This window comes from Rhagoletis pomonella, unplaced genomic scaffold (assembly GCF_013731165.1).
Source record: "Rhagoletis pomonella isolate Grant_MI unplaced genomic scaffold, Rhpom_1.0 Rhpom_scaffold_00013, whole genome shotgun sequence".
NCBI lineage: Eukaryota > Metazoa > Arthropoda > Insecta > Diptera > Tephritidae > Rhagoletis > Rhagoletis pomonella.
In genome coordinates, this window is record NW_023458567.1 from 15,667,868 (window position 1) to 15,681,221 (window position 13,354).

The 13,354-nt window shown below is 39.9% G+C and overlaps 1 protein-coding gene across 3 annotated transcripts in view; it reads right to left on the reverse strand.

Moving 5' to 3' along the window:
• Positions 1-289: 289 nt before the first annotated feature.
• LOC118748879 (homeobox protein cut) overlaps positions 290-13,354 on the reverse strand; it is a 280,477-nt gene continuing 267,412 nt past the window's right edge. For all 3 annotated transcript variants that reach the window (XM_036483600.1, XM_036483599.1, XM_036483601.1), the window contains exons 6-7: positions 4,773-5,181; positions 290-4,687 (exon numbers count right to left, since the gene is read on the reverse strand). In XM_036483600.1, coding sequence (XP_036339493.1) covers positions 1,522-4,687; positions 4,773-5,181 — 3,575 coding nt within the window. In that variant the 3' untranslated portion in view covers positions 290-1,521. The remainder of the gene's footprint in view (positions 4,688-4,772; positions 5,182-13,354) is intronic.

Consider the following 13,354-nt stretch of genomic DNA (forward strand, 5'->3'; position numbering starts at 1 on the left):
ATTTATACATTTTATTTAATTATGTAATTTTTTTCTCTAGTTTTAATTAAATTTTGTTATGCTATTTTATTTTAGTTTCGTTTATTTGTGTTTTAATTTATTTCACTCTTATTTTATTTAAAAAAAAAAATTCTTAAACTTTTTCGATAAAAAAAACAAAACCAAAAAAATCTCTTTTAGTAAATTACGTATTTCAGGACTTAAATCTATTTTTCAAATTGTTTTTACAATTTTATTTTGCATTATCATACGTTATTGTTGCATTCTTCTCTTTCTAGGTATGTGTGTATGTATATTCTTTGCTACGCATATTTTTTTATTTACATTAATATGTATGTATATATATGCATATTTTTAACTCAGTTGCCTAACTTTAATGCCTTTTAATGCCGTACATTACTACGTTAATTAAATTCAATTAAATATTTTAAATTATTATTATTTATACGTTTGCCTGTAACTACCTGCGATCATATGCTAAGTATTTATTTTTCTTGCTTTTTTCTACTCTACTACATGTTGCATATGCGCATGTACTATGCATGTATTTACGGTTATTCATCTTAACCTAAATACTACTACTTTTTTAATGCCATTTTTGGTTTGCTATTTTTCCGTCTGTCGCTTAATATGAATACTCATTGTTTTTATCAACATTTTGTTGTTGTTATAACTATATAATTACTACTCAGCCTAAAAATGTAATAATAATAATTACGGCGGCTTTTCGTAATTTCTTTTTTTTTTATGCTATGTCCACGTGCAAGGTTTCTTCCTTTTTTCATTTAAATTACTTTGATTTTACACTGAGATCAAAAAGAGGCCTTCGCAAAAGCATCTTTTACATTTGTAATCTCTTTTAAATTGAATAATTAAATACTCTTTACTATTTTTTTTCATTTTCAATAATGTATTTCTTTACTTATAAATTTTTTTCCATAAACTATTTACATTTTGCGGTGGCGGGGCGCCCACTACTACAACTTTAACGGAAATTAAAGTATTAAATATTTACACTTTAAACTAGGTATGCATGCATTGGTATATGGGCAAAAGGGTAGGTGAAAAAATGCATTGGAAAAATAGGATATTAAAGCCTAAGAAAAAATAAAATACTACTACTAAACCTGTATACAGTCTTTATCGGCAAAATAGTGTAAAAATACTCAAATGAAAGCAAATTTTTTTTTAAATTTAAAATAGCAAATATACTTCAACAAGTACTGCATTTAAATGCAGTATTCTCTCATCATTCCCTTCCAGTCCTCACCCCTGTCTTTATTGTTTTTTAAACAAATCACACAAAATTTCTTAACAAAACAATTTTTTTGAACAAAACTCTCTTCAACAGTTCACCTGCTTATCTAACAAAATTCAGTTGTTGAACGCTTAACGCCACAGATTGCACAATTTTATTTAAATTTCACGCCCGCGTCACATACGCACTAACGCTCCCAACAATACACGCTTATTTGAACGCTTAAAACTAATCGGCTAACCAGCTAATCGCCTATACTTCTTTTAATAACTCCACGCGCTTGCTGCGCTCGCTGCTGTCACCACACTAGCGTTCGTTGTAGGCACTCCGCCAGCTGTTGCTGCTGCTGCCGCTGCTGCTGCATCGTCTTCGTGGCTATGCCGCTGCACGCGTACCATTCGCAACTTATCCTCACTCATCACCTTCAATTTCTCTTCGCTTGACGCTGCAGCGGCCGCTGACGTAACTGCTGTTGCTAGTGACGCTGTCGCAGACACCTCATTGTCGCTGTCACAGTCCTCTTTTTCCTGTTTGATACGCACTTCGGGCTCCATGAAGCTCGGCGGCTGTTCTACATCAGTTTCACCGCGTTTCGATATCGCCTCCGCATCGATACCGGCTGGTGAGTCACCAGCTTCGCTGCGACTAAAATCGGACGGCTGCATAACACAAACACCATTAATTATGCGGTCTTGTTCGGCGGCAGATGGCGCCATGCCTGCTGCTGCGGCGGCGACTGCAGCGGCTGCTGCTGCCATACCATTGGCATCGGTGTTGGGGACTGGTCCCGCGGGATTGACCCATTGCGGTGCAGCTGGTTTTCGTCGCGAACTGCTGCGCATGCTGGCGCTGAGTCCGCCCATTAAGTAGCTGGCTGCTGCGGAGAGTTGGATGGAGCGTGGCGTACTGGTACCATCTTTGTAATCACCGCTGATGGACTTGTCGTCGCCGCCGCCATCGCCACCGTCCAGCGACTCGTTGTCGCTGAGATGGCTTTCGTCGAGATCGTCATCGTAGTCCACGCTGCGCTCGCGCTTCAACGAGCTCATTGTGAGATCTAGACCGCTCATTTGCTCCCTGAAGGCCTGATTGAGAGCGTGTAAGTCGGGCTCACCGCCGGCACCGGCAGCTGCAGCTGCAGCAGCGGCGGCCGCGGCGCCAGGCATGCCTGCCAGACTGCGTCCGAGCAGCGCAGCGGCGGCAAAGTAAGGTGGGTAGGGTAGCGTTGGTGCGCCGCTCAGTCCCATGCGCTCTTTGTGCAGCTCGAGCAGGCGTTGTTGTAGCAAGATGCGGAATTGGACGGGATCGAAAGGCGTTGAGTTGGTATTTTCGCGGCTGGGAATGAGATTGTCAACGCCGGGCTGATTGTGTGGCACCTGCTGCTTGAGGCGCATGCGGTGATTGTGGAACCAGTTGGTGATGGTGCGAGTGGCGAGGCTGAGCTCGTTGGCGAGAAACTCGATGGTACCTACATTCGGGTAGGGATCGAGTTGGAAGGCGAGTCGCAAAGCCTCCTTCTGCTCCTCGGAGAAGAGCACACGTTGCTTCTTATTCGGTGGTGCGCCGCTAACCGAAGAGCCGACCGAGCCGGGCCCAGGAGAGCTGGTGTAAAAATCGTTGGTATCATTGCTGGATGTGTCTGAGCTGTTATCCTGTTGATTGGGGCCAGTCGAGCGACGCCGCTTGCTCGCTTCACGTCGTTCATTTTTAATTACTTGCAGGCGTTCGACATTGTTCGCATCCGAAAGCCACAGCTGCATGCGTATGAACGGCTCACGGCCCTTAATGGAGAGCATGTGCCAGGGTTTCGGTTTGCTCAGCAGTTCCGAGACAGAGCCTTGTGAGAGGCCGAGCACAGCTTCACCGAATATCTTCTGGCCGATGTTGTTCGCTAGCAACGCTTCCTTAATTTTTGTCGTGATGACTTGTGTGTCAAGATCCTGAGTGAGCGCCGCCATCTCGTAGACGGTGGGCGACATATGCTGATGCATGCTGCGCATAGCGTTCGCCTGATGCGGCGAATGTATGGGCATCATCATGGGCTTCTTGTCGCTGCCGGGTGTGCCGGGGCCTGTATTGCCGCCAGTAGGACCAGTCGGCGGTAGACTGATGGCGTGCTGAGGCGGGAGGCCGGGTGAGGTTAATAACATGCTTTGGTGGTGTGCAGCTTGCGCAGCCGCGGCAGCTTGGGCCGCCTGTACGGCAGCGGCATGCTGCTGTTGGCTCTGTGCTTGCTGCTGGTGCTGTTGCATCGCAGCGGACATGGCGGCCGCCTGCATTTGCTGCATAATGTGTTGGGCTTGTGTTGGCTCCTGCAGTTTCAGTTCGTTCATCATCTTTTGCATGGGAAGCGAGGCGCCCATTTTGCTGGCCAGACCCTGTGGTATCTGCGGGGTGCCGCTGTAGCTGCCAGTGCGCATCAGCTTTTCGGGTGCAATCTTGTATTGGCTGGCCACCAATTTGTGCACAGCGTTTTCGTCCTCGAGGAACATCTTCATGCGTATGAAGGGCTCGCGACCTTTTTGAGTCAGCATGTGCCAGGGCTTGGGGCGGGCCAACAAATCGGATACAGAACCTTGCGACAACCCAAGCACGGACTCGCCAAAGAGACGCTGCGAGATGGAGTACTGCGAGAGCGCTTCCTTAACGCGTCGCACAATATCCTCGGTGTTGAGATTGTTGAACATGTCGAACTGTTGCTGTGTGATGGGTGGCAAGACGGCTTTGGTGGGACGCTGCGGTGGTGTGTGGTGTGGCGGGACGGGTGGTTGTGTGATCAACGAGTTGGTGATGGACGCCATGCGCTGCAATGGGCTAGCGGTGGCGGCGAAATCATCATTGGGTGTCATCGCGGGCGGCAGTATCGAGTTGCTGAGTGGACTGGGCGCGGTGGAATTGCTGGCACCATGCATGCTGACTGAAGCGCTGCTGGTTGGCGGCGGAACCGGTGTGTGGCTGCCACTGCTATCCAGCTTGCGAGAATGCAACGATAGACCAGCGCTGGAATGGCGTTCCAAGCTGTCGGCATGGGGCAAGTCTTTGGCATTGTTCTGGCTGCTGCTACCACCACCTGACATGGACGCGGCATTGCTGTTGCTATTACTCTGCGAGTCCATGGAGTTGCTCGAATGCTCGATGGAGCGTTGCCCATTTATTTTGATAGCGTCTTTGGGGTCCTTGGTTAGCGTGAGATCCTGCGCGCCATTTAATACCTGCTGCTGTAGCGCCATCAAGTTGGAGAAGTTGGGAAAATTCGGCAAGCTGCCAGCAGCAGCCGCGGCTGCAGCATTTTGTTGCTGCTGCTGTTGCAATTTGGCCATTTCACGCTCGTAAGCGAGGCGTAAATTCTCATCGGCGCCCATCATGTTGGGTAGTCCACAGCCGCTGGGCATGCCACCGGCGGCGCTAAAAAAAGGCGAAAGCAGAAGACTATAAAAAATTAGGTGGTTTAGCAAAGCTGTGTGGATGCAGAAAAGTATTTAAGTGGCTGGAAAGTGGTAGAACTATGGCTTACCTGGGGAAAGCGGCTTCACGTGGTGTGCGCATTAGGAATTCCTGATAGATTCGCGCCATTTTGTCGGGCGTTAACTCTTGCTCCTGGCGCAGGCGATGCTGTTGTTGTTGTGCGGCTGCAGCTGCTGCCGCCTCCTGTTCCTGCTTCAACTGGCTGGTGCTCTTGTAGAAGGGTGATGTGCAGAGCGGATGTGGCGATTTTGAATCCTCATTGCTGTGCTGCGAGTCGTCATGCGCCGAGCGACGATGTTGCTCCTGTTGCAGCTGCCGCTGTTCGGCCTCCTTTAGCTGTTGCTGCAGTGAGCCCGGCGTAGAGTTCTTAATCAAGCTCGAGGCCTCATTGAATATGTGCGCCAAGCGATCATCAGACATGGAGTCCTCACGACCACCATATGGCGGCAAACCGGAATCTGCAAGGAACAAAATCAGAAGATTAAAGTGAGATGTGTAGCAAAAAAGCGAAGTGAATGCTGATAAATTGAGTTCCAGTTTTAAAAGCGCAACACACTAACCCAGTGCCAGCGAACTGGCGTTGGCCGAAAATGTCATAAACAAGCCATTAGCTGACATAAAAAACCAAGCGCAATTAAAGAAAATAAAAAGGATGAAAGTAGCGGCGGTTTTAGCCATCAGACAAAATGACGAATTGATAGGCGCTGTCACTGATAGTCAATGGATTTGTTGGCCGATTGCCCGCTGCCTTGGAGAGCAATGGACCAAGGCATTTCATCTGGTGTCTGCAGATGCTTTTTAGACAGCCGTATTTATTAAACGCGCATGCGCGCGCGTATGTCATAAAGGTGCGCCCAAAATGTCTGGCGTACAGTTAAATGCATTTTTATGAGCGCTGAGTGAGTGCTCAAAGCCGCGCAACTAAGGCGCCAAACTGCGTCCAGTGGCTTGCGTTTCAATAAATTTATTGCACTTATTGATAGATGCCGCGCCAAATCGAGTTCGTCAACAGCAAAACGCCAGCCATACAGCCATACAACGATCATCACTCAAACCAATTCAATTCGGGGCTGTCGTCCGTAAAAATGAAATAAATATCATTTTGAGAGGGAATTAAGCCATAAAAATGGCTGGCGATCGGTTGCCGCGTGCAAGATCACTACCATTTACGATGGCTAGATTGATGTACCATCATCAATGCACACGATCGTGTGTAAATGTTTTATTGCATTTGCAAATTTTGTTTTGTGGTTTCGTTTTTTATATTTTACTCTCATTTGAAATGTTAAAATATTGATGGTAAATTAAGCATCATAAAAATGCAATTTGGTGCTTCCTGCGATTGATGCGTCGTCGTCTTCGTAGTCGGTCGTAGTGCGCTCGTTCGCTCGCAGCACTTTGCTTAACAATAAAATATTTAGTATTGGCTACATTCGGTTGATTTGTGCAATAAATTTGCACTTAATTTAATACTTTTGTTTTGCTTGAAAGGTGGACAAAGGAGATCTAAGCCCGAAATGTGTGAGAGGATGATGGTGAAAGAGCGATTTGCGATTGCGGCTTGAGATCAAAGTTCGGCAATAAATATTTAAAACATCAAAGCTCTTAGGAGAAAAACAAAACAAAGGGAATGCCATAATAAAAAAGCTTTGTAAAAATAGAAAAGTCCAGACAGCAGCAAAAGCTTATTGCAAATGAATAATTATAGATTTAAATTAATAAAAAATGTGTGCTCCATTTTGAGAATTGTGAAAAAATTTTTATTGAAGAAAACAAATTTTGTTATTTCTTTTTAATAATTTTGGCTTAAAATTTTTATTTAATTTTTAAATATTTATTTGCTGTTTAATATTTAAAATTTTTGATGATCAAGTTTATTTAAATTTTTAAAAATTAATTTTTATATTTGACATCTCCTTGAGGACCTAAACGTTTTTATTTAATACCTTTGTATTTTAATTTATTTATTATTATTATTATTATGATGTTTAATTCAAGCTGTTACTTTTATTTTAAATTTTGCTGTAATAAAATCAGGTAAAATTTGTTGTTGATTTATTTTTGTAAATTTTTGTTTTTTAAGTCAGAAGAGAATGCTGCATGATTTTGTTAATTTTTTTAAAGTTACGAATCGTTTTTTTTTTATTGTATTACTTACTACTTTTTATATATTTTTTAAATATATAATATAATTATTTTCAGCCTCAGAGTTTTTATTTTCATATCTTTGGAGTTCAAGAAGTTTAAGTTTTAATATTTTCAATATTTTTCTTTATGTTGCATGCTAATTTTAAATTTTCTTTGATGTTTAAACATAACATACAAATTTTGAATAATTTTTTTTATTTTTCATATTTCATTTCTTCGAATTTTAAAGGCATTTTCCATTTTTTAAGTTTTTTTTAACTTTCTTTGAATATGAATAAAATATAATTTAAAATATAAAAAAAGCAAAAAATATATTCAAAATATGTTATTCTTGAAATTCTAAGACAAATAAAAATTTTGGCTAGAAAATTAAAATAAAAACTCGACACGCCAGAAATATTAATATTGAATATAATGTAAAATTATGTAAAATTTTAAAAGAAAAAATTCTAAATTTTTTTTGAAAAAATATACAAATCAATATAAATTATATTGGAAAAATAATTACAAATACATTTACGCGTCTTGTGTTTGCGGCTTAACTAAGTGGATTTTCTCTGGCTCAATGTGTTCGTGGGTTAAGCGAATGCTATTATTAGTTGAAATCAGTCAATGAAACACTTGAAGGCGTGAAAAGTAAATGAAAAGTGGCGGGATATTTTTGAGATTAAAAAGCAATATTATAGATTAGATATGAGTAAAAAATTAAAAATATTGGCTTGACTTCTATCAATAAAAAAATAAAAAATAAAACATTGACTATCAGCTGCTTTAATAAAACGCTAAGTATGCCTCTTCTGCCCTACTGCTCGCTAATATTCACTACGAATTCTAATAAAAAAGATTATTTAATTAAATTCAAAATTCATTAAAATTAATTGTATTACGCATGAGTGAGTGCACTCGTGTTATTTTTTTGTCAAAACTCCAACCAAGTTTTATGCTATTTTTAATTGCTATACAATCATTGAATCGTTGCTTTGTACTATTAGGCACTTTGTTAATAAATAAATTAAATAAATACACCGCTATATAAGCACCTCACCACGCTCAAATCGTTTTAAATGACCAATTAACGCAGCAAACACAGACATTAATGAATTGAATAGCATAGAATAAAAAATGAAAAATAAAATCGCAACAAAAATATTCCACACATACGAGATTTTCGCAATCCCTTACCCCCTGCAAAATATGGAGCGAGGCGATTGACCAACAATGCGACCACAAGCGAACCACTCAACTGGTCAATCGGTGCAAGCGCGCGCGCGCGGGATTTTCCCAAATAATAATTTTTTGATGCCACCATTCTGAATTCAATAGACCCGATGCGGCCCAACGTTAGACTGGCACCCATTTGCTTGTGGCATGCAATGAGCATAAAAAATGCAACAACAAACAATCGTATGGCAACGTGCAATACCAGAGTGGCATGTCGTTGCTGTTATGTACAACTGCCGCTGGGTGTTGTTATCGGTCAAAATTTGGGTCGTGGGTTTATGCCGCCCGGCCACTGGCCACACTTATTAAACACAAAAATGTGAAAATTGCAAAAAATTGCACATCAAAGCATCAAAAAAGCGATTTGAACGACTCGACTGCATTGATGAGTTGAGGACGAGGGTGAGCGCCATAGCGTTCGGTAGCAAAATAGCGCAGCAATGTCGTCACCGATGTGTGTGTGGGATGGAGTGCGGTAGAGGTCGCGCAAGTGCAATTTGCAAACAAACGTCATGGCAGAGCAAGTAAACAATTCATCATAAAAAAGTTGAGAGAAAAAAAAACAACACAAACTTCAAAATGCGGCCATCAATAGTCAATGCAGCAATTGAAAATCGTGCACGTGGTTGGGACGGGAGAGAGACAGCATAAAAGGATGAAAGGTTGACGAAATCATGGTTGGTTGAACGCTCGGTTGGTTGGACAACCACAATTCGCTTGTTGAATTCAAAATAATAGTAAAAAATATACAAAATGCTAGCATGGCATGGACCACACTAATTTGGCACGCGCCAAACTCAATAGCCTGTCGGCAAAATCATCATTTCGTTTCAATGTGAATTCGATTTCATTGCAGTTGGCGGCACTGAAGTGAAAAGTGAGTGGCAGTTGGGCAGTATGGGAAGGTATGTATGTATGTGAAATTGCAGAGTAGGAAAACATTTACTCAATGCAACTGGATTTTTTAGGTGAACCAGAAATGAATTCGACGACAAATCAAAGTTGTTGGGGAGAGAAATTGGAACAAGAAACGGAAGGATTGATTTGAAGTACCAAAAAACTAGCAAAGCCTTGGAGTGTACAGGTAAGTAGTGGAATGTTTTTTTTCAACCAACTTTTTTCTTCATTTCTTTGCAGATGTAATGCTAGCCGTCAATCAACAAATGTCATCAATGTTGCACTTGCTAAGCTCATGGCATTTCTACGGATTGGGTTCTCATATATGAGCACTTTTAGAACCTCAAGAGCTAAGGAGCAACAAAGGAAATGATTACAGCCAAACAAAGAGGAAGAAAGAAAAAAATTATGAAATCCATCCAGCAAAGTTCGTTTTGAAAAAAATATAAGAAATAAAAAGAAAAAAAAACTTTCGCAGCACCGACGACGGGAAATCACTCGCTTGAATAATTGAAAATCGCTTTACAACAAGATAGCGCTAGCTCAATTGCCAGCGGACGGCTGGATGGCCAAAGGAGCAAACACTTGTCTGTCCTAGCTTTGTGCTAAAGGAAGCAATAAATGATCGCTTTTAAAGAGTCATACAAAGCAACAACCGACGAGCCGTCTACAACTCCTCCACTTGCGCTGAGGTTAGAGCAAGGATAAGCGTTTAGCAACACAATAGTAACTCCACCAGTGTATGGGAGTAGCGAACATGGAGCGGAAATCAACACATGAATGACAAATGGCACAATTTTTGCTCGTTTTTCTCCTACGACAGACAGGCAGACATACATAACTGTGGCAACGCTTTATTGCAAAAAAATTCGCTATTCGACATTGGCATGGAATTCAATTGAAAAGCTTCATTGAAGCGCAAAGTATTGAATGACGATGATGCTCACACATCATCGTATAGGAGTTGCTGATAGCATCGACCACAGCAGCACGGAAGTGATGTTGGTTTGCGAAGGCCCGGTGGTGGAGCAGCAAAGGATTTGCAGTAGGAGTTTGTTTGGCAAGACCGCAGGCGTTATTGATGCTTGCGTTGTTTTTTTTTTCATTTCTTGAAAAGCCAAGTGTTAAACTGTGTGTTGACAGTAGTGTTTGATTAGCCAAGATTTTTTTTCTTCAGCTCTCGCTGTTGAGTGTTAGTGAAAGTGATTTGTTGCTTTGGTGTTTTTTAGTATCAAATGCCGGCTGCAATAGTTGCTGTTTTGCTTTGGCATTAGTTGGAGCATTTGATTGCACGTGGCTAGCGACAGGTGATGCCAAATAAAAGTGAGTGTTTAGGAAAACAAGGAAGCAAAATACTAGAAAATTGACAAGTAGATTAAGTTGATGAACTTGAAGTCGGTTGAGTGCGCTATTTGGAAAAGCTTATATGAAATGTGGGAAAAATTCAGAAGTGAAGGAGAGAGGTGGGAGAGTTTTTTTTTGCAACAGACAGGAAGACGGTTAATGCAGCTTTGGTTTATAAAAGAAAACAATTCAGAAGTGGAATACGCGTGGACATTTTTTGAAGACCGTCAATTTAAGCTGTGTTTAAAAAAATATGAAGTGGAATAAATAAAGGTGGAATGTTTCTTTTATACTTTAACAGTGGATGTATGTATGTATGTATGTATGTAGGCTAACTTTAAAGTGAAGACCATTTAGTTCAGTGCGACAATATTGAAGTGTTTGTTAATATAAGTCAAATGAGAGACAAGCAAACAATTTTACTTGCCGAAGAATGTTTTTGGTTATTGTAAATGAAAAGAATTCAACTGACCTTTAGCAGTTTTTTATGCAATCAAAAAAATACCTACATGTATTGAAACCTTTAATTAAAACCCAGCCGCAGCATTAATCACTTCTGATGTTTCCTCTAAAAAAAAATCGTTGAAATTAATATTCAAACAATTTCATATTGTTCTCATCAATGGACAGTCATAAACGAGATAAACGTGCTTGAATGATCAGCCCTACTGAAGCGGATGCTTACAAAGGAAAAAGTTGTAGATATGCATATGAAAAAATATTTAGTATACTAGCAAGTCAAATGGCACACAGAGCAATATTTGTTTCCGCAAAGAAAAAAAAAAATCATATTTCAATTGTCTTTTGTCTGCGATTGGTAAGGATTAAACGTCTGGCGTGTAGATATTCAATGTCCGAAGGCTAGCTGCCGACACATGTACTCACAAATATTTGTGTACTTGTAACATAAAATATTTGATTTGATTATTTTCAAAGTGAAAGCGCGAATGTGCTTTGAGTTGCGCTTTTCTTTTTGTTGATGTGTAATATGGATTCATTGGTAGAAAAAAGAGCAGACTAGTCAAATTTGGCTTGTTTGCAAAAGAAATAAAATTGATGGGAATATATGGCAGTATTAAAAAAGTAACGGAAAAAATCAATTATTTTTTCTTTTCACTGGCCGAAAAAATGGTTATTGAATTTTTAGATTTTTTTTCCACTAAGCACTGAGAAATCAACGTGCACAATTTTTTAATAGCTTTGATGATTTTTTGAAGTATTAGCAGACATATTCCCTTTTTTTTTGCTTTTCAAAGTAAATATTAAACGAAGTGCCTTCAAATGTAATACGCTGTAAATAAACATGGAAATTTAAACACTTTCCTACAAAATATTTTCTGAGTGTGTGCTACATTGTATGCAGTCGTAACACCTGTCCTCCTGCATACTCACATATGCATGCAAAGTGCTACCATTCAAGTACACTGCCATTTAAATACAGCCCATCTCAAGTGCTCATAGACGCAATTTTTGCAATTAATTGCAAAATTTCCAATTAAAATGCCTATCATAAGCGCCTAATTGTATGCTATATTAATATTTCATATGCGCATATATTTACATGCACAGCAGTTACCTATGTACTTGATATTAACACTCACGAAAGACACCTGCGTTTCGCGCCGCCTGCATAAGTACTACTTAAGTCTAACCTAAGCTGTCTTTTTACTTTGATCTCACTTTTACAATTGAGTGATTCGCTGCTGTTGTTCTTCCCTTCTCCCTCTGCTTTGCCATAAATTCATACTTTTATTATTAACAAAAGTGTCAATTTATTTAGCGCGCGCATACAATTTTCCTGCTGAAATGCAGTCAAACGAAGCGTGCAAGTGTCAAGTTGTCAACATTAACTCTGGCCGTACAAAGGTAGCTTTTAAGAAAGGCAAGTCTGTACTGGAAATTTACACATTTCTTAAAGGAGTTCAATGTGTAGTGTTTGATTGAAAAATTTTAGAATTCTTCGAGTTTTCACGCTCTCCGCTTCCGTTCTTCGGTTATACGGTTATAATATTGGTTTGTGCTTTTCCAATGATATTTGAATGAGAGTCAGGTGTAATTTGACAGCGTTGCACTTGACGTTGGCAAATGCAACGCTGCATAGCGGTTTAAATTGACATTTGCAATGCATTTTGCGGTTTGTTGAACGCAATATGAGTCGTTAAGGATTCTAAAGGAAATCAATGAAGGGTATATGGAAAATAGTTTACGTTAGATTAACAGAGTGGCATCAGAAAGTTCGACGTTCGTATCACCAACATAGACTTGAGTAGTTAGAAACCAAATATATGCTTGGGTATGGTACTCAACGGCGAACATACAAATCTTCACAGAAATTTTAACGAATACCTTAGATCGACTCCTGTGTGTACGGAGATAAAAACAGTCCAAATTTATACAAAGTATTTATTTATAATGAAAAAAGGTTATGAAAAGTTTGAAGAAAGCAAATACGTTATCAATTCGTCGGAATATTTTTTTCTTTTTTTATGTATGTTACCGCATAACTTTGGACCACGTTAACCGATTTCTATACAGTGAACTCGCGATAATATTAACATCCTAACATATGAACATCCCAAAATATGAACACTTTTTCGTTACCATTGACTACTCTAAAATATAAAGTTTAGGCAAAAGCCCCAATTTATGAACATTATTGTTTTTAAAAAATTCTAATGAATTTCAAGCGCTTGGTAATTTGGGGAACCCCCTAGTTATTTGCATTGGAAATGTCCATACGTGTCGTTCGGAAATGCTTACAGTGAATAACTTCATGTTCGGTTTTCTTATTGTTAAATATGCCAATGTTTTTTAACTGCAAGAAACCAAGTTTATTTGTTAAAAAAAACTTGCTTTAGAAAAAAAAAAGTTAAAATTGCAAGGTAAGTTTTGTATTTCGTTTATCAAGTATCGGCTAATAGAAAGTTTATGTATTGTACGAGTTTGTTTGGAAATATTGAAAATCGGTTACTGTGGTAGACAAGAGGTCGATTAAGGTATTACAACACCCTCCAAAGGTAA